Source organism: Acipenser ruthenus, chromosome 7, assembly GCF_902713425.1.
Source record: "Acipenser ruthenus chromosome 7, fAciRut3.2 maternal haplotype, whole genome shotgun sequence".
Classification (NCBI taxonomy): Eukaryota; Metazoa; Chordata; class Actinopteri; order Acipenseriformes; family Acipenseridae; genus Acipenser; species Acipenser ruthenus.
In genome coordinates, this window is record NC_081195.1 from 43,673,866 (window position 1) to 43,696,150 (window position 22,285).

The 22,285-nt window shown below is 36.0% G+C and overlaps 1 protein-coding gene across 6 annotated transcripts in view; it reads right to left on the reverse strand.

The window, feature by feature from the left end:
- Positions 1–22,285, reverse strand: part of LOC117414514 (anoctamin-4) — an 83,310-nt gene that overhangs the window by 30,621 nt on the left and 30,404 nt on the right. For 4 of the 6 annotated variants that reach the window (XM_059027022.1, XM_059027020.1, XM_034024291.3 and 1 more), the window contains 6 exons: positions 17,688–17,888; positions 14,297–14,433; positions 13,503–13,661; positions 6,032–6,132; positions 3,083–3,127; positions 1,336–1,467 (listed from right to left, as the gene is read on the reverse strand). In XM_059027022.1, coding sequence (XP_058883005.1) covers positions 1,336–1,467; positions 3,083–3,127; positions 6,032–6,132; positions 13,503–13,661; positions 14,297–14,433; positions 17,688–17,888 — 775 coding nt within the window. Of the gene's footprint in view, positions 1–1,335; positions 1,468–3,082; positions 3,190–6,031; positions 6,133–13,502; positions 13,662–14,296; positions 14,434–17,687; positions 17,889–22,285 lie in introns of those variants that run through there. The other 2 variants (XM_059027021.1, XM_034024292.2) reach the window with 2 other exon arrangements.

Sequence of the window (22,285 nt, forward strand, 5' to 3'; positions counted from 1 at the left end):
TGTGGGGGGGTGGGTATTGGGTGGCAGTGAAGGGGTTAAATTCCTCCCTGCAAAAACATGTGGGGATGTGGCTGAAGTGGTCAATTGAATAAATAATGAAATGATTAATTAAGGTTCCAGCCACAGGTGTATAAATAGGGTGATCACGGGTGTTAGTGTAGGTAGAGTTGATGTGCTGTCTGGTTTGTTGTTTTGTGTATTATGTGACTTTTGTAAATAAATGTGCATAAGCACTTAAACTACAGCGTTACTGGTCTCTGAGTCTCCTTGCCGACACGCACCCCTTCACAGGGTACTATACTATTACAGTATGTTTTTATATGAGTAAATTCTACAATTATCCGTCCGTCCTCCATAGGGGTGAATGTGGGTCCACAGGTATAAAACAAAGAATATATTCTTTAAAAAAATGCCAAAAATAACATTACCAGACAGCCTTTATGTGTAGAAAGTGTATTTATTCCCAAATGCACTGCATTAGAAATATCCTTAATTAAACATAAAATCAGCACAGCCATATAATATTTGCTTTTTCTGTGGCCGCTTCAACAGCATTTCCAATCTATAGAGAGCAAGCAATAAAACAGCATTTCTAAGCTTCATTACTAGACCTTAACTTAAAGTCCTGTCACATTCATAGACAAGCGTCTTTCTTTGTGCTAGATGGCTCTATATTGTAAGTGTAGACACTTTGGCTGGTCTAGTCTGGGTTACTTATGTCTATAGCAGGCGACTAGACCTCCAGTCACAGCTAAAAGAAAACACAACATTTGCGTAATGGACAAGAACCAACCAGAACGACTGAAAACATCAAGGAACAAGCTTCACTTGGTCTACTTGTCGCTATGCGGCCGTCTAAGTGCACATAGTGAAAGTAAGCATCGAATTTCATTACATTACAAAGTAAACAGCACTTTAGGAGCCGTAGCCCCTTGGCAAAAAGACCAGCCACTTGCAGGTTATTTACTAGCAGTGCCACTAATAGAGATGTAAATGATAGTATTGATTGTTCAAGATGTCTGTTTAAGGTGTCTTTGAAACATTAATTTAGGACATTCAAAAAATGAAAGTAAAGTTAAAACAACATGAAACCACATTGCCTTATAAGTGGGAGCACTGTATTGTATGCATACTTTATCAAAAACTTCAAATCTACAGCTACAGGGACACAAGCCCCCCAAGACCCTTGACACCTGCTTTTTCCTGTTAAAATGAGACCTTGACATTGAATTTTATGCAGATGTAACAGCTGGCTAAGGTACCTCATAGTGTCAATGGCAGCATGGTATGTTGGCTAGGGTAACATTTAGTTATGATTTTCTACGAAGCACTTACTGGTGTATCCTCTGCTGACTGAAGGGGGCAGTGTAGCTGTCATTCTCCTCCAGGTCTGGTAAGGTATCCTTGTCAAACTTCATTGGCTTCCGAGGCAGCCATCCTCGAAACCTGCTTATTCGTTTCTCCATCCTGTCACAATGGAAAAAAACATAAATGTATTAGAAAGGAAATAAGATTCATGGTTTTACATGGCAACTGATATACAGAAAATGTAGCAAATACAACGTAATGTAATAAATACCCTACAGGCTATGTACAAATTGTAGAATATTAAAATAATTTATACTGCATTTATTAACATTTAAACTTCCATAATCTAATAGGTTTACCATGTTTGCGAACACACACAATCACGCACACACACAAACCACTGTCATATACCCAGGGCTGTAAGGCTCCCTAAACCTAAATAAGTGCAGTAATGATTCTTACCATTTGCATTTAGTTTGCCCTTCAACTGTATTCGAAAGATACTGCAGTTATTTCTCAATTGAATGCACAGTTAAACTTATGCCGTTTCTCATATGTGCTTTACAATTTTACATACTGAATGCCCTGTTTTGATAGAGTTTTAGAGACTGCCTGGCACATTGGGGGTATATCTTTCTATGGATGTTCTACTGACAGTTCATTTCATGCAGCATGAATGTACTGCCATAGCTCTTTACAAACCGCATGTGTTGATTTGGCATTTAGTTCACTTTCATGCAATGCATGTATCAGTCAACAAACAACTGCCTGTGAAGATCATACTAGGTCACATATTCTGTTTGCGAACAGAAAACAATCTGCCAGATACATTGCAACCTCCTGTCAGCCTCTATCTCATATCATACCCATTCGCTCTCAGCTTTAAAGCCAAATTAAATTAAATGATCTCTCATCTAATGATAATCTTTAATGTGAATGACAAGCTTTGAGCTACTAAAACGGTCACATGCAGCCAAGTTTTAATTATGCATGCATGTGTAATACAGATGCAAAATAAGCAAATGCCAATATGGAGTGACTTAACTGAATAGTACTACCTTTGAAATTCAGAAAGGTAGTACAATTACAAGCCAAGTAACTGGAGGTGGACATGATGACATTGCTTAATGGAAGATTTACTGAGGGTTCTATATGGCAGACCCAACTCCAGCTGTGCTCTGAACAGATGAGTTACGAGATCATTGAAGCAATGACTATTGACACAGGTCATAAGAAACTGTTGTCATCACCTGTGATCTCCTGTATTCTCACCACTTGCGTCCTCATGTGTACTACGCATTATTTTCTGTTTGCCCTAATCATGATTGTTTTGATCTTTGTATTTACATGTCATTAAACGTAAACGATGAACTGTTACATTGATACAGGAGTAATGGCACTACCACTACTGATACTGTCTTCATGTCCTTTGTGAACATCATATTTCAGAAAAAAATCCCACAAAACCAAAACTCTGTTGGCTCCATTACCCACACATGCACACTCACACACATACAGTATTTAATTGAGACTTTCTTGTACATAGGGACCACAAATGGTTATACGAGTAGTGTTTCTAAGAACCTTTATTTTTTATATTCCTGTACACTACCGCATTGTACTAAAGCCCATGATCGACATTTAAAATGCTCAAACAGTACTGCTAGGGTTAACCAGTGTTGGATGAAATCAAAGACAGGCAAAGGTCATTTGAGATTTAAAGTCCAGCAGTTGCTTTTTATCACAAGATGCAAGCAATGTGGTTTACACCAACCTGCTCATGAACTTGAACCGCCGGTGCAGGTAATAGATTTTTCTCCTGGAAGAACAGCAAAAATGAAGCCAGTCGAGAAGAAAACCCATCATCAGTTACAGTAAGAACTAGCAAGGAAGGAAAGGAGATTGAAGACAGAAGCCTGTAAGAGGTGGAGGAAGAAAGACTAAAAAGAGAGGATTAGAGATTAAATATAAGAAAACATGTGCCTGAGGGTACCGATTCTAATGGATGACATCGTTTACTCTCTCCTTCCTTCTTTTAAATGTTCCTCCATCTTAGTTTTATTTCTCTTAGAGAGCTAATGAATTGGAAAAACATATCAAGTTTAATTCCATTCAGAGGTCATGTAAATAATGCATTAACACAGCATATGCAAAGCAGCACATAGAAAACATGTCAATACAGACCTCTAGTAAATTCTACATCAAATTGTGCTGAATTTCAAATAGGATGTGGATGTATAATTATTGTCTGCCAGGCTACTGGAAAGTAACCTTCCATTCTATAGTTCAGCAAAGTAAATAAGATATAAATAGGGAAGGCAAGCATCCAATTAAATATTTATCAAATACTGAATGAACATACATTTTCATGCTCCCTGAGGCCAAAGAAAAAACTTTCATCACAGCATATTATCTTGATCTTTTCCGAGGGGGACCGATGGAGGCGGTAAAGTGGTAAGGATTTTCCTTCCTCAAGGTAACACACTCTATGCGTGGTTTAACGCTGCTGGTCTTTAAATAGTGCATAAAAAACCTGTTTATAGTAATGCGTAATCATCATTCACAGCTGAAATGGATGATTATCCCTGGCCACCTCAGCTACAGCATCTCTGTGGTAGAAATCTGGAACCATATTTTAATTGCCCGAACACAATGTGTGCTTATCATGTACCAAGATTAATCATTCATGAAAAGGGAAATCCTTGACAAAGCAAAGGCACTACACCGAGAAAGTGGCTTCAAAGTACCTAAAAAAAAAACCTAAACCTGTATATTTATGAATACAACCCAAATCAACTGGCCTTTAGTGCAGTTTTGGGTAACTTTGTCTATTGGTAAGTTAAAATTGCGTGTAGATGGTATAACTCCTTTAAAAGGTGAATGACACCTTAAAGAAATTCTCAGAGATGTGATAACTTGATGATTTTTAGTGTTCACTGCTGTAGCACAGACTGCAGTATTTTTAAGCTCTCCAAGAATGGCAATGACATTCCAGTACATGTGTGGCACAATGCAATGCAGCTGGCAAAATCATTCAAAAGTTCAGTTTCTGGTTTAAATAAAATATTATCTGTTTATATTAAACTGATTATCTATTTACAAAATGTAAATGAATTAACTGTGAAAAAAAAATTAATTTGGATAAAAGGCTTTTTTTTTTAAATTAAGTCCCGGGGATTGATTAAGGTTTTAATCAGCTAGCTGTCAGAAGTGATGTTCATCCCAGTAAATCCAAACCCTGTTTACAGATCAAATGCCTTGTTGTACACTCCATAAAGACTCTTCAGGTATTTCTGAACTTTGAACTTTATTATTACTGTATAAAGTAATATTTGTATTACCAACATTGACATGACAAGTCAAGAAATGGAATCCCTCTCAAAGCACATACCAGATGAATGAAGCAGGAAGCTGGGAAGAACACAATTTTACACTGGTGAAGAAGAGTACCAGCCAGCGACTTATTCCTTGTACAATATTTAAGTGATGACATTGCTTAAGTGGAGATGCTGAATAAAAAAAGGACACAGTATACTGCAGACAATGTATACTATATATATTTAAATTTCCACTTGCAGTATCTTTCCCCTCGGACACTGAAAGTAAATGGAATAAAGTACTCTTCTGACTCAGTATACTTTATTTTACAGCCTAAATGGGATGAGAGACATATCCTTAACCACCTCAGTAATGGAAACTACTGATATCCCGGGAGAGGAGAGGTTCAAGGTGAGTGTTAGTCAACACCATTCACAGGGAGTGGAAAGTACTGACATTTCAGTACTGGAGGTTAAGAGTTTTGTTTTACTCTGGTGACTTTTAAATTAATGATTACATTGTATGAATTTACCTACATTTAAATACAGTAGAAAAGAGGCTTAAGCCTTGCACTAGACATGTACCTGGTGCTGGGTTTCACAACTTTAGGTATATTACTGAAATATTACTGAAATGTCAGGCCCCTGGTCAATCTGCTTCAAACTGATGACAGTAATCACAGCATGAGTCTGTAGGTTTACTAATCTGAGTTGTTCATGCAGCTATAAGGGAGGAACAATTTGTTTATCATAAAACTCATGGCTCCTGAGCATTTAAACAATATACATAATTGAAGGTAGTTCTTAAACCGCGGACTGGGTGCAGGGCTAGTGTGAGTTTCAAGCCATGAGAAAATCAGATATGTTAGTTACCAGTATGACTAAATTACATCTTAATTACTCCAGTCACATAAAGATAAGCTGGCTCTGAACAAAACCCCACTTTACATGTAATGCTTTACCTGGATAAACAAATAACTCCTACAATAAATTCTTTCTTACAGTGTACCTTTTATTACAAACTACTGAAAATCTTATAAAGCTCTTCTGCAACTCATAGATCTCTAAGTTGATAGCTTTGATCCTGATGAAGGTAAATGAACAGTATCATGTGCGGATCTACAAAAGAACATTGGTTTAAATCTCCCCTGAACAAATTGTTCACAGAACAGTCTCCGTCCACCCACACAGCTTTGAGGGTGGATTTCTTAACCTTTCTTTGTTTTACATTGTACTTACTTGAAGTCAATATTTTTTTAATTAAAAGTAGATTTTTTTTAATGCTGGTTTGTTTCCCTGTTAAAGCAAGTTCATGTGAAATGGCAATCAAATGACAAATCAAAACTTGAATGCATTCTGACTTGAAATGCTTTCAGATAATGAACAACAGAGAAGTGTGCACCTACCTGAAAGGCATGCGTATGTTCATTAGTTCTGCATATCTGCAAAGGACTTCCCAAGGGGCATGTAACTTCAGAAAAATGACGTCACTGTTTGTTATAGAGGACTGCAACAAAAAAGCAAATTATACTGTCATTACAATTCTGTAATCATAAATGATGTAGCCCTTATCTAACATATGATTTGGGGTATACAATAATCCTTTGAGAATGAATTATTGCATACAGTACAAAGAGGTCCAGTTCGTAATGCATCTTCAGGTGTTTTTTTGTCCAGGGAGCTGCCAATACCCCTGTCCTTCTTTGAAAAATGCTTTTAGTTCTTAAACGTTACCTAAAAGCTTTTAAAGATAGATCACTTGTTTTGTTCTAATGGAATAAAAGTATTCTTGGTTATAAATAGCATAGATATGTGGGCAAGATTATATATATAATATAATCTTATATATATCTTATATATCTTATATATATCCACTTCATTAGATGTCAGAGTGTCTGACTTTGAGGGAAAATCAGCATGCATCTTACAGCACCCTATACTATATATTTTATTATGTATAGTTAAATAAGACTATTTAAACAGCATTAACCACTCTATTCATTGGAGACAAACTACTCAATTCCCTTGGTAACAATTACTGTATCTTAATGAATATGAATAAATGTAGGTTCAGTTATAAAGAGGTCAGCAATAGAAAACCTCCCTTGACAAACAACATCTTCCACCTCCAACACATTTTTATTTCATTGCCATCATAAATACCTAAAATATTGTCACCTCAGAACATTCCTTTGTAATGGTTAAGACATAGCAATATACTGAGGTTCTGCTGGGAAGGTAAATCATTCTTCAAACCATGTACTACACTAAGCTGCACTAATTCAGAACAAAATGCAGGTATTAACTTAATTTACGATTATCTCATTTAGTTTACTTTTTTAGGAATTATAACTTCATTAGGAATTATCAAATGTCTTGATGAGAGATACTTTTGAAATGGATGTTTTCTGTATAAATATCCAAATGCATTTTTATTTATTTATTAAAGCTAAATCCTGGATTGAATGAAAAAAAACCCCTCTGTTTCTGGCTTTATATTCGTGAGTGCTTTTTCTGTTGTTTTCTGTTCTGGGGGAGCCCAAACCACACAGCTCCCAGTGAACAGCAGGCTTGAAAAGCAGTATTAACTCTTAGCTGTTGTACCTTTAATTTCAATTCCATATAAATAAGCTGATGACGTGTTCATACTTAACACCACACCATTATCATTGTTTATTTGTAACTAATCTTCACATATTTCTAAAATGTCTCCAATATGAGTAAGCATTGAATGTATCCTGATCTGATGTTTTATATACAGTACATACTCATATTTCAATTTCTACATTCAATATAAAGTTTAACCAAGATGTTAAGGAAGGAGACAGAGTTATAGATCAATGTTTCAGCTAATGCCTACAGTACATGATTGATTGAAGTTATGGATAAAATGAAGACAGCATAACTCTTTTTCACTAATGACTTAAACAAGGTTCAAACTTGGGTGTATTAATCCACTGTCCTTTACAGTCATTCTCATGTTTAAAGCACAAAACTAAAATATTTGTAGTGCCCATGCTGATCTGAGACTGAAAGGGCATTTTGAAAATATAACCACAGCACCTGATAAAAATAAAACACCTACAAGCAACACAGCTAGCAGTACATTATTGTAACCTTTGAAGATAGTTTATGTGCCACAGCCACATGTACAATGCTTTCCACGTTCTCATAACTCCAGGCATTGAATTAAACAGGCTCTGAATTAAACAGGGTCATGATATGACAAGGGCAAATTATCTCAATGTGAATGGTTCCTGAGGGATGGGCTAATTTATTACTGCTACGGTGACAGAACCTCTTTTTCTAGCAGGGAAGCTGAAAAGGTGGCAGAGACTCACACTCCACTCCCACAATTTGCACTTAATGTGGAAAATTACCGACATCGTATATATGAGGAACTCTGCCTTACAAGGGATTGTGACCCAGATATATTAAATCAATCAGTATTAAAATCAGAGCAAACACTTCAAAAGAAGTTTAGGATTGTTGTCAAGCACATATGAACATGATTAAAGGTACTCAATGCTGCTAATTGATGTACAGTATGATTGGTTTTAGTAAAGCATGTTTAAGGAACCTACAGCACCCAGCTCTAAAAAGCAGCCATTTCCCATATTATTCAGTACCTTGGACAGTTACCCAGAGACTATTTTTTAAAAAGCTGATAGTTAGCATTTTTCGACTTATTAAACATAATCTACATGTAAAGTTTAGTTACTTTTATTTGCATAAGGATTTTCGTTACAGTGGTTAAAGTCCAGGGCTACAAATCCCACCTCTGTGTGACTGTGTGACCCTGAGCAAGTCACTTAACCTCCTTGTGCTCCATCATGCGGATGAGATGTTAAATCAATGTCTTATTGTAAGTGAATCTGCATATAATGCACAATTCACAGCCTACCTCTGTAAAGTACTTTGTGATGGTGGTCCACTATGAAAGGTGCTATATAAAAATAAATAAATATATTATTATTATTATTATTATTATTATTATTATTATTATTATTAAAGTAAAAACCCATGCCAGTGTGACAGAGACAGAATGATTCTAGGTGATCAATATCCCTCCCGACCTGTGAGGATGCGATATAAAGGGAACAGAGTGCCCTGGACTGGATGGCCTGACAGTTCATTCCCAGGGTTAGGTGGACGTTGGCCATCTAGAAAGGGGGCACAGCTGTGGTACATTAAGTCATCACTCCAGAGGGAATGCGATGTGGCAACCGCAGATTGGAGGAGAAACGGCTGTACTCGCTAACCAAGGGGGCATGACTGAATGTACAAATAGGGGACGTGGCTAGGTGATTTGTTTCTTTGTTGCTGCATCCATTTTGCCCTCTATCTTCACAAGCTTTCCAGGCCCTGATGCAGAGAAGCATCCCCATAGCATGATGCTGCCACCACCATGCTTCATGGTAGGGATGGTGTTCTCAGGATGATGTGCGGTGTTAGGCTTGCGCCAAACATAGCGCTTAGCGTTGAGGCCAAAAAGCTCTATTTTGGTCTCATCAGACCATAGAATATTCTTCCACTTAGTCTAAGTCTCCCACATGCCTTCTGGCAAACCAGCCGAGATTTGTTGTGAGTTTTTTTCAACAATGGCTTTCTTTTTGCCACTCTCCCATAAAGGCCAGTTTTGTGAAGCACCTGGGCTATTGTTGCCATATGCACAGTATCTCCCAGCTCAGCCGTGGAAGACTGTAACTCCTTTAGAGTTGCCATAGGCCTCTTGGTGGCCTCCCTGACTAGTGCCCTTCTCGCCCGGATACTCAGTTTTTGAGGACAGCCTGTTCTAGCCAGATTCACAGTTGTGCCATATTCTCTCCATTTCTTAATAATGGAATTTACTGTGCTCCGGGGGATATTCAATGCCTTGGAAATGTTCTTATATCCTACCCCTGATTGGTGCTTTTGAAGATCCTGATTCCGGATTTGCTTTGAATGTTCCTTCATGATGTAGTTTTTGTTAGGAAATGTACTAACCAACTGTGGGACCTCCCAGAGACAGGTGTATTTAACCTGAAATCATGTGAAACACCTTAATTGCACACAGGTGAACTCCATTCAACTAACTATGTGACTTCTAAAGAGAATTGGTTGCACCAGAGCTTATTTAGGTATGTCATAGCAAAGGGGGTGAATACTTATGCAATCAATTATTTTCTGTTTTATATTTGTAATTAATTTAGAACAATTTGTAGATTTTATTTTTCACTTTGACATTATGGACTTTTTTTGTGTTGATCAGTGGCAAAAACTCCTAATTAAATACATTTTGTTTCCATGTTGTAACACAATAAAATGTGGAAAAGTCCAAGGGGGGTGAATACTTTTGAGAGCCACTGTATATATATATATATACAGTGTGTATATATATATATATACAGTGTATATATATATATATATATATATTTAAATTATGTCTCAAGCCTAAAATTCTAGGTGATGGAAAACTTTTGGCCATAGCTGTAGAAAACATGTATCTGTATTTCACTGAAGTATATATGCCTTCCAGTCTATGATTCATCCACATAAAGTAGACAGACAGACAGACAAGCAAGCAGGAATTTCCGGAGTGTTAAGTGACTCCTTCCAGAACAGAAATATAGTTTAACAGACAACAGGGAAGACATGGCTGCAATTACCAAATACCTCAAGAAATCACAGATTAATGAACCAGCTTTCAACTGGGACGCCTGGTAGGACAACATGACCTTGATAAAATCAACCACTCTATGAGTCCCCTTGTACTAATGAAATGCATACAGAAATTGATCTATTAAGAACTATTCAACCATTACTGTTGGTAAGAACTATAGGTTACGTGTCAGAATTAAAAACGCTTGTCTATACATTTCTTGGGCTTCTGGAATTGGTATGTCACCCAGCCCTATGGATACAAATTATCAGTTTATATCAGTTTGAGGGGAAGTCATAGCATGGTATTAATGCTACCCAAAATATTCATTTGTATGCACATCTGTATTTATAATAAATATGTTGAAACTATGAATATTAAGGCATAAAAGCTAGGGCATGCATAAGGCTGTTTGCAGTAAGGCATTAGACATCTTCCCCACAGCAACCTTGGACAGGTAACCCATAAATTATTTTTGTCTCTCGCCACACCCTTTAATTTCTTTATAAAAAAATATTAAATACAAACAATTTTTTTTTTGCTGCAAACTATAACATATAGCAACCAACACATACAAATACAGTTCTAAAAATTAATATGATTAACAGCATTTAAAAAAACATTTAAAAGCATAAAAATCTAACAATCCCACGTGCACATATGCACACTGTACTTTTGTGTAGCAATCAACTCCAGTAACTTGGGTGCTGTGCCACTGTGATAGAGTTATAACCTGTTAAAAGTATTACTATAAAAGCCTACGTTTTACAAATATTTTCACCCATGGACACTTTTGAGCTGCTGGGGCCTTGAGCAACAACTTATTTTGCTTATAGCTGGTACTGATACTCACAAAAGAATATCAGAAACTACCATTTTCAGCCAACTTTGCTGAAGAGAAATATTCTAAAAATATTGCTGCTCTGGCACGTACGTAATTTAATTTCCACCGTTTTGCATATTCAGGTAACAATAAAGAGACATATCAAAGCATGAATTGAATCTATGAATCTGTATGATCAGCAGTCCTCCAGAAAGAAATTAACTGAGGAAGCTATAAAAAAAACCATTATGAACCTAAACGATGACATTAAAAAAAAAAATAGTAATCAATGTTAAAAGCTGCCTGCTTTATAAAGTTCAGCTATAGCACATATCACAACAGGCACTGATAATTGACTAAGGCTTATTCATCACTTTTTAAAATGCATTTTTTTCTATAATACCCTATCAGACTGTTTTAACCTGTCAAAACCCCAGCCCCTCACAGACAATTTCCGCCTGGGGGGCTGTGCCCTTAAATAAATCACAATATCTTCCAAAGTATAGACAGCACAGGCATGGTTCAGGGCTTGAATTCAAGGTAACCCCTTGGGCATCAAGACTAAAACCTCAGTTGTGATAAAAGTCTTACTCAGTACCACACTGGAAGGAGATATCCAGAAAAAATACATAAAAAAACAACAAACGCTTTTCATTTTTTTATGTTCTATAGTCATTTTTTCAACTTGTAGCATATGAAAAGAGCCAGATTTTTTTCCAGTGCTTCACCAACATGTCTACTATACTGGGTAAAAATTGCTATTACTGTACTTGAATAAATCTTAAGAACAAAATAATTTTAAAGGATTTCTGTGATTTTTCCAGGGTAACTCCAGTATAAACCTGAAGGTTTAGAGTTTTCATGTACTGTACAGTATTTACAATTTTCAAACAACATTAATTACCATAAACATTGTGAATGCACAAGCTGATTAAATAATTAAGATGATAACTTTATCATATTCCAGTCACTTTGCTGCTGTTTTGCAATACTAGAAGTTTTCCATGGCTACCCTCGCATTATATTATCCAATCATATTCTTAGCTACATCTTCAAAAATTTGAAAAACTCAGAACCAATATAAAGATCCATTAGAAAAGAAAGTGCCAGTAGCTGATAAAACTGTCACAGGCATTACAGTGGTAAGAAAGTGAACTAATTGTTTAGTGGTCAGGGTTGGGTACACTTTTTCTCTGAAGAATTCATGTATTTATTTCTCAAATTTTAACATCTGAAATCATTTACAATTTAGCTAGCAATATATAAATAGCTTTGGTTTGGACTAATTTAATTATGATGAAAACATATAATCAACATTTTTGGTCAAAGTGGTTTTGGAAGCATCATACACCATGTCAAAAAACAGAAGAACCATATTGACATGGTGTTCATTCCTGTCCAGTAATTGATGCACAATTGAATCACAGTGGAATCCCATCAGTACTGAACAATAAAATCACACCCAGACAAAACTGTCAATTAAAGAATATAAAGCTTGGGAGGTTTTTCAGGCAGGAAATCTATAGTATCATTACTTCAAGTCCCTACATCACATTTATTCATTGGTCAATCTACAAGCCAATTACGGGCAAGTTCCCATCAACCTGGTATATAAACCTACTTCACAAACTCAGTCCTACCATGCTTTCAAATTACCACCTCCTCCACCACCACCACCACCTCACTCCCAGCCTTGTCCGGAGGGAAGGAGTATAAGGCTGCTCCTCTGCCTAATATTAGTTTGTTCACCAGGATGAACATGTTGCATAACTGTATTATTTAATTCTTTGTTTTTTAGCAGGCGGTACCAGGATGCTCCGAAGGATGAGGCTGTCCTCCAACTATTTTGACTATACTTTATTTTTCTTCAACCATTGTTTGGGTTCAATGTTTTGGGAAATCTGTAAGATTTTGTATTATAATAAATAAAGGTGGTTATTTAACGCAGTTTGTCTTGACTAACTGACCTCCGTCAGTTATCAGAAATTTAAAATAGATTCCTCTATCTCTTATACCCCTGTTTTTTTGTTTTTTTTAAGTAGTCCATATTATTATGAGCTAGGACACTACCTCTTTATGATTCACACCCCTCTGTGCATTTTAAAACATGACCAGGATATTGTTTTGTATATCACCCCTGCACATTACTGTTTTACAAATCATTGAAATTATGTGTATTTATACCTAATGGATATGCAAATGTTCTGCTATAAAACATATTTTTATATGCATGCATGTTTACACTCAAATCACATCATTTTTCATATCAGAGTAGAGGTCCATTTTTTGACACCTAACCTTTTACCCTGCAGGGCGGTTTATAAAATGTGTCCTATTTTTTATTTTTTTTAACCTGTGAAAGTAGAGAAGTCTTGAAATGTTAAAACAATACAAAACACATAATCATCACTACCTCTTTTTCCATCTGTAGTCCTTCTGCTCTGATATTTCTTTCAAAGACCTCTCTTTTTTCTGTTTGTGGACTGGACTTTCTGTAAACAACAATATAATCAATCCGGCACTTCCCATCTCTGAAAAATAGTCCGCTCAATTTGCTTGTTTCTTTGACACCCTGTAAAAAAAAAAAATACAATAAACAACATGTCAAACAACACTGGGGAGAATTAAAACCGCTTAAATGATCTTTAGCTTTTTTTTCTCCATCTATCTAGACAGATGTAACTGCTTAACATTAAACAACATTGGTACACGAATGTACACACTACTAAATGTGTATTTATTTACACATTGTAGCTGTTTGTTATTAAATATACTTCCTTCCTATTCTGTCCCAGAAATTATATCAGGCCAGGCAGTAAGTTGACACAAATACTATATGTATTTAGGGCAGTTATTGATACAGCATGACCTCATGACAAGAGTGATTTACAGTATTGACAGGATACATTTGCTCTAAATTGACCACAGTGTTTGATTTTGCTACTGTGGCGGTATAACACTGTTGTCAAAGTACTGCTGACAGATCAATGTTCATTTCATTAAGCATCGAATGCATGCTTTTAAATGTTAGGTCTATTACAAAGGTAAAAACATATAAACTGACCTAGCAATTGTCCACCCCCTCTAACATGTTCCATTGAGTTTTGAAGATACTGGCTATTTATTGTAAACTTGTATTTACCACGTACAGACCATGAAGAAAATCTTATCTCAAGATGTATTTATGTCTTGTAGAAGAACACTTACGTCTTTTCCTGTTTCCAGTCGGCTCCTGTCCTCTGAGGTACTCGTCAGGTTGCCCGGGTGAAGGAGAGAGTCATCGTCCTTGGAAGGGCTGTTGACACCCTCAGACCCGTCAAAGAAAATATTGACATCTTTAATTGCTGAAATGCACAAAACAAAAACCAAAAAAAGAAATGTGCACGTTTGCTGAGGATTCAAGTAAAGACACATTTCAAAATATACATACAGGCCCCAAAATGTCATTTTGTTTGTTTCATTGAAAAGTTATAAATGTTATAAAACTAACAAGAAAATTAAAGTGCAAATACCATGTTTTTTCACTTGCATGTGTATTTACAGAAATTACCTGGTCCTGAGGGGCTGATTTGAAATCTGTCAAAAATAAATACATTCTGTCAATCCATGTATTTAAGCATGTTCCTCTCCTAAAGTGTCATCATCATAACATTAATGCTGTACAGTACCTGTATGATCACACTGCATACCCGTATGATCACACTGCACAGTGAAGCACAATATTATAACTGAGGAAAGACAGCAGTTGTAGCTGTTCTTTTTTTAAGGCACAGTTTATTTAATGGAACGTAAGCAGTGAAATGAAGGGCCCCACTGCTAGCTAGGTGTGAGCTATGTTTTGTGAAATTGTAATAAACGGTCAATGGATCTGAGAAGTCTAGGTGTTCTTATAATTAATTGGTTCCTGCTGAGAACTATGGACCAATGGTGGTGCTCTTGTTTACCAATTGCTCTAGATCAGTGGTTCCCAACTGTGGCCCGCGGACCATGAGTAAACTCCCAGTGATCCGCAAACAACTCCCAAAATTCTGTTACGCAAAAACCAATTTCTACACAATCACACGTTGTGTTACTAATATTACTAAGCAACACAACAAACAGCTTTAGCCACATGATACATAATGATAAGATATGTATGTAGTCTGCATTTTCCTATTTATCTGTTTTCTTTTATTACAGGTATGTTTATAAATTAATATATATTACAGCTCCCTTTGATGCAATACCAAGCATCGCCTTCAAAGCTGCCATTAACTGAAACAGCTTTCCAATGTGAAACAAATACTAACCAAATAACTTGGACGAACAACATCATGGAACTGACTAGAAATAAAGGCTATTTCTGGCAGGAGACACATAGCACAAGTCTGTGTGGTGAAAACATTTTAAACAGACATGTCATTACCACAGGATTAGACAGGCGCTATATTTACAACAGGAGTATCTGACAGTCACTGAACTGCTTGGTAAAATAAAAAAATTAAAAAAAACTAGACTTTAATTTAAGAAGATTGGAATGGCCCAGATGAGTTTGCTAGTGCCAGAAGAGTCTCTTTATTTTAACAGAAGAGATGTGCAAACCCCTTAAACAGGCATAAGGCACAGCAATGAAACCCCAATTACATTGATCATGTATGGATCAGCATCTCAGCATTCAAATCTAGGGTACAAATAATCAACATTTCCAATAAGAAACATTATGATACTTTGAACAACAATTGAAACCTAATCATAAAGATTATTTTTCAAACATTATTTTAACAAGTCATGAGTTAAGCCTTGGGAATAGGACCAAATGTTTTTTTTAAAAAAAAAACTTTAGCTGTGTTCAGACAAGGCTGAAAGAATGAACCAGGTGGATCTGACTGTTTAGACTAACCCACAGATCGGTCTGAGACCTGCAGCTCAGACCTGCTAGGGAGCAGGTCTCAGATCACTTTTAGATAGAACAGCTTTCACAAGATCAGTTCAAGTACAGTCTGCTTCTATAATGGTTTTCCTTTCCAAAAACACTGTTTCCAAGCGGGGAATTTGTCTATCTTTTGGATTTCCATTGAGTAAAGACTCACCTGGTTTACATAAAAATACACACTGTAATATTTGTGCTGAAGGTAGCTGTTTCTGCAGCTGATACACATTTGTATGGTGGCTCATTAGGGACAGTTTATTTTATTTTTTTTAATCAATGTCGTGCTTTTTATATTATTGTTATTATTTATTATTTTTTAGCTGATGTCCTTATCCAGGGCGACTTACAATTGTTACAAGATATCACATTATTTTTACATACAATTACCCATTTATACAGTTGGGTTTTTACTGGAGCAATCTAGGTAAAGTACCTTGCTCAAGGGTACAGCAGCAGTGTCCCCACCGGGGACTGACCCCACGACCCTCCGGTCAAGAGTCCAGAGCCCAGAGCCCTAACCACTACTCCACACTGCTGCCCCAGATATATTTGTTTTCATATATCTTATTGTTCTTGTCTTTTTCTGACTTAAATTTTGCAAAATCTACAAACATCTGAAAAATGTCAAGATTCGTTTTTATTGCCATGGAAATGACAAGAAACAGACCCTTTAGATTAATTCAGTAAAAGTGTATGAATAGAACAGATCTGGTTGGATCAGAGGTCTTGTCAGAACTGTTCTCTGGTGAAGTGGTTTGAGACCGGTTGTAGTCTCAACATAGCTTTTGACTGCTACACTGTTTCCTCTCCAGATTCTGACTGTGAATTAAACCTTGTTCATTATGCAGCTTGAATGGAATGATTATTTGTCATTTGAAATATATTAGCACTTTTCCATGACCAGAGCTGCACACAAGGAACTTTTTTTGTCCAAGCCCTGTTGTTTCAAGCCTAAATTCACTTGGTGCTTAGTACTTAGAATAAAAGGAATTCTGTCAATAAAAACAGGTTCTTATTCCAAAGGAAGACAGTTTTTTTCGTTAATATGTTCAATCTATAATTGATTTTCATGAAAAGAGGCAAAAAGTCTCCAGAGGGATTCTGAAATTTTGAAGAAATGTTCAACAAAACAAATGCGGTAGCAATTCCAAGTGGCTATTATATTATTATTATTATTATTTATTTCTTAGCAGACGCCCTTATCCAGGGCGACTTACAATCGTAAGCAAATACATCTTTTCTGATAATAATTAATATGTTATATGACTCTTTTAAACTCTTTTTAATGTATTGCTTCCCCAATACATTTTCAGCGGTGCTCAATAGTGTGTAGACAATAAAAAATCATCTGCCCCCTGCTTCCATTATGGTGCTTTCAGAAGAAAGTAAATTTTATTGATCTAAGCCTTGTCAGATCTAATGACTGAACCTTTAACTCTATATCAATCCTTCTGGTGATGTCAAGATTACTTTGGAAAGGGCTTTGCTGCAGATTGCTGTAGATTGTAAAGATTTCATATGTAAAATAATGAGAAGTCTTGTCATCTGCAGCAAAATAAATAACCCTATCTACTAGATCTGGCCTAATGTTTTGTAATGCTAATGTTAAAAATTGAGCTTCTAAAGTTTTAAATGTATGGATCAAAAATGATGTTGGCAGGCTCTAGCACTAAGTATTATTGAACTGACCTGGGTGATGTACTTTTCCATTAGTGACTGCTGAGTCTGGGGATCCAGAAGATGACTCCTCCATGTTTATTGACTTTCTAACAGTTGGGAGTGAGGAATGCCTGACCACAGGCAGGCGCTCTGAAGTGTGATGGCAAGGCGCACTTCTTTTGTGATGGTTTCGTATCTGTTTTTCAGCCCCATGAATAGATAAACTTATACCTGAAAAACAAAGAAACCAAGATGTTATTCTCTATTGCCTCAGAGCTCCGGGATACCAAATTGTTATAATTTGGTTTAAAACATTTACAACGGAAATAAAGCAGCAGTGATGTCACTTATCTTAACTGGACTCTTACAGCCTGCAGCACAGACATGTGTGCATAGTTCAGCTTTAAAGACTCCTCATTAACACTGAGAGTGCTCTTGTCAGCATGTCTTTCATTGCTTTCTTAAAAGTGCAGGTCCTCATACAACATTACAGTACCTTCCAGTGTTGGACATTTCTGTTTATAAAGTGACAGTATGGCAATAATACTTCTAAGGGTAAGGGACATCTTCTGTTTTTTTTTAATTTTTCACACATTGACGGATGGTTTTACTTTACAGGTTCTGTCGATGTTTCCCATAATATGTTATCACTTACAGAAACAGCGATAAATCACATTTCTTAACTGCTATTGAAGCCGTTGCTGTTGCAGTTGGTATGTCAATGTGGCTTACAGAGTTAAGCAGCAAGCACATTTCAAGACCCATAAAATCTTTGAAAACAAAAAGGTCTAAGCTGAAACCAATTTGTGATGTGTTAAATAATCAAAGCATTTCTCTGATTGAGCGTAAGAAAGTTGTAACTACTAAATGGACAAAACAGAGAAAATTACTGATCAAAAAATAATAAATCAATGTGTTACATACTATTTGTTTTTACACTTGTTGTACAGCTATGGCCGAAAGTTTGGCATCACCCTATATAATTTACTCAATTTTTCTTCATAAAGTCGAATGAAACCCACTGAATAATGTTATGTTATTGAATCACACACTGCTTTGTAGTTTTCCATACACTTAACAAAAAACTGACAAATTTAAAAATGTGACATTTCGAAATCTAACGTGAAATACTGTACTACTATTATAGGTTTTTTTTTCAATTATGTCTCAATCCTAAATTCTAGGTGATGAAAAACTTTAGCTATAGCTGTATACATATTTGTAAAAATCTTTATTAATGAACCTTCCTGCTGTAGTTGGCAGGCACAGCTTCCCCTGTCTTACAGCCACCTCTAGTTGCACCCGGTCCCTGTTGTGAAGATCATCAGCTACAGCTTTGCATCCTGAAGTTTTGTACGTTGCTTATAAAAGCAGAATACTTTCCATAGAAACTTGTCAAAAAGGATTTGCATTTCAGACATAAATATTGTCCCCTGCTTAACTTAACTGTAAGTAATGTAGTGATCATAATTTGGATGCTAGCATTTGTTTGGTCTGTTAATTTATAAAATGCTGCTCAAATGGTTCTGCAATCTGCTGAAAATCATACATGCAATAAATATGCGGTGGACATGCATGAAGTTAAAATATCACTGCTATAATATAATCTAGATGTAAATAGTAACAGCACAGCAACACAGAGAACACTGTGACCTCCCAGAGGCCAAATCAGAGTAGAAAACAATGACACAGCTGGAGAGAGGTGTTTTGTTGTGTAATCTAATTACTGAAATGTCTCACGACATAGTACTTTCCTACCAAGTGATCCATTTGAGATGACAATAAATTGACAGCTAGATGTGACTGGTCATTATCTAAAACTTAATAAAATATTAGGACTGGAAACAAGTTTTTTTGGGCCATTTATTCTAATAGGATAGTGATTAAAAATATACAAAAAACCTGCAAACAAATGACATGGTCACTTTATTATTTTAAAGTCAAACAATAAAATAACTAATTTAAAGTTTGCAACATGCAATAAAACAAACTTTAAATAACAAAAGCACACAGAGCTCCAGTGGCTTAAAATTAATCTACTTTTTTTACCAGCTCATGAACTTTGAATACTTTGGCAACGCTCCAAAATGTGTTAACCAGTGATTTTTTATCACATTGTAAATATTGTATATAAAAATACAATTTCTGCAAATGCAGGACTAGATTACAAACATCCTGTAAAAACCAATCATAAAATAAATCAACTATTGTGGAAAAAATAAGACTTTTTGATTCATTAGGTAGTAATACTGCGTATATATACAATCACTTCTTATCATCCTAGCCAGAAGGGAACTAGGTCTAATTTTGTTTGGAAAGGTGATTAGCTAAATTGTCTTCTTCGCTATTTCTTCACTATTTACACATTCTCTAAAAAGGATTTTCCCTTGACTCAAGGGCATTTGGTGGGTATCACTTTTACCTTGCGACCTGTTGAGCTCAACATTTTTGACAGATATTACAAAAGACAGGAGAGGGCTAATAGCTAAATATTTTACATTATTTGTTACTCTGTATTTGAGCTAGTTCACATACTCTAGTAGTAGTGCATTTCTCTGTATAATTTTACCTGTATGTTAGTAATAAAACTTGATTACTGTGATTTGAATATAATAATAATAATAATAATAATAATAATAATAATAATAATAATAATAATAATAATAATAATAATAATAAAAACTCTAAAATCATTTTGTTTCAATTTAAAACAATCTTTTATTTGCATTATATACTTGCAGCAGCAATGCAGCAGCACAGTTTATTTTGTGTTACCGGTAGCCTAGAGGCTAAAGTAAAAAGAAAGTGCGCCAGGTGTTCATTTGATTTCACTACTGTACTGTATACTGTATAGGCGTACTGTACAGAGTTATATTTTTTCATAAATTAATGTGTAGCCTACCCAAAACACATTAGGGGACATGTATCAAGATCGACAGACACAGCGCTAAATTGGCGGAGTGTAAATTAGCGCTCTGCCGCAGCACAGATTTTACCCCATCCTGAATGTATTAACTGGCCCAAAATTAATGAGGCATGGTGTAAGCTGACATATTTAAATGCTTAAATGTGCTGCGCCGGTGCTCTCCCTCTGTTCCTGGGCTGTTCAGGAAGGTTAGGAGCCTGCACTCTCTGTCGTAAGAAATACTTTATCACGGCTGCCATAATGCTCTTTCCTATCAGCTGCTTCTGACTTTTTCTTTGTGCCCAAATGAGACCAATTTGAAATCCAACTTATCTGTGGACCCTTTTAGAGTCGGTGCAGCTGTTCTGCCGCTTCATAAATCTAATTTTAATATCACACACTTTATTTACAAATGAGCTCCACCTACAATTTGAACATGCATATAATGAAGGCTTGACACACCTTAAAGTGCATGGCTAATGAGCGACAGAGCACATTGCACGGTGGAGTGTATTTTGGCTGTACTAACATGGCCTTAACTCGCCAAAAGTGTAATGATACATAAGGGGCAATTTTAAGGCTGGCGTAAACTCGGCACTATGGCCTTAATGCCGTCGCAAACGCTTGATACATGACCCCCATTGGTGTTATTTCAGGGCAATGATTTATACATTTAAAATACATTGAGCACTATAAATGTATGTGTGTGTGCGATTTTATTGTATTTTTTTAAAATCCGACATCTCCTTATGTCGGACAAACATATCCGGTTTAGCAAGGGGCTACTGTATGATTACGAAAACCTTTTGATATAAACAACTTTCATTATTTATTCGAAAAAAATGTCGCAAGACTAATGCTATGCTAGAGATCTCGCTAAGATGACGCAACATATATTTTAATTAGTGTATTGCAGCTCTCATTATAAACATATTTTCTCTTAGTACATACGACAAAATGTATACTTTGCAAACTGTTGCAACGGAAATGTAAATTGTGGTATGTTTGCGCTGTGACTGGCCCATCTTAGTACATCTACCCCCTGAGTAGTGAGCTTATATCCAGGATACATCATCTATTGTGCTTAACGTACATCTTATTAAAGTGCAACAATTGCAAAAAAACTGTAACAACTACACCAGCAAGTGAATCCATGAGAAAAAAAAGAAGAAAAACAACTATTTGAAGCTTCTCATCTGAGAGTAAGCCTGAGAAATGATCTGCCAGGTTCTTTCACCATCAAACTTGGCTGGCAATGAAGTTGTCACCTAGAGTAAAAAGGTGTCATATCTCACTGTGATTACACTGAAGCCACATTTACCAGATGCACTCCCTGGGGTTCTCAAGAAGAACAGGCCCACAAAGTTAGAGAATTGGGCCCCTTGCTTCAGGGTTAGTTGTTTTACAGTTTACTCTGAGGATCCACAAACAGAAAACTATTTCAACTAGTGCCTTCATATATGTTTTTACCTAATAAGAGGTAGCAGCTTGTAAGGTAAAAGCTATGATAATACAATTAAACAGGAGATAGAATGTCAAATAATATTAGTACTGGCGGGGTTTATGAAGAGGATAGTTTTTGTTGTTTCAAGGAGATTTCACTACAGGAAGGCATTAGATTTGTCTGTGATTTTAAACTACCTGTACAGTGTTTTCTGTAAAAAATGATGGTTATTTTTAAAAATGCATCTTATTGTTTGCCATGTTTACCGTCTGCGTCTCA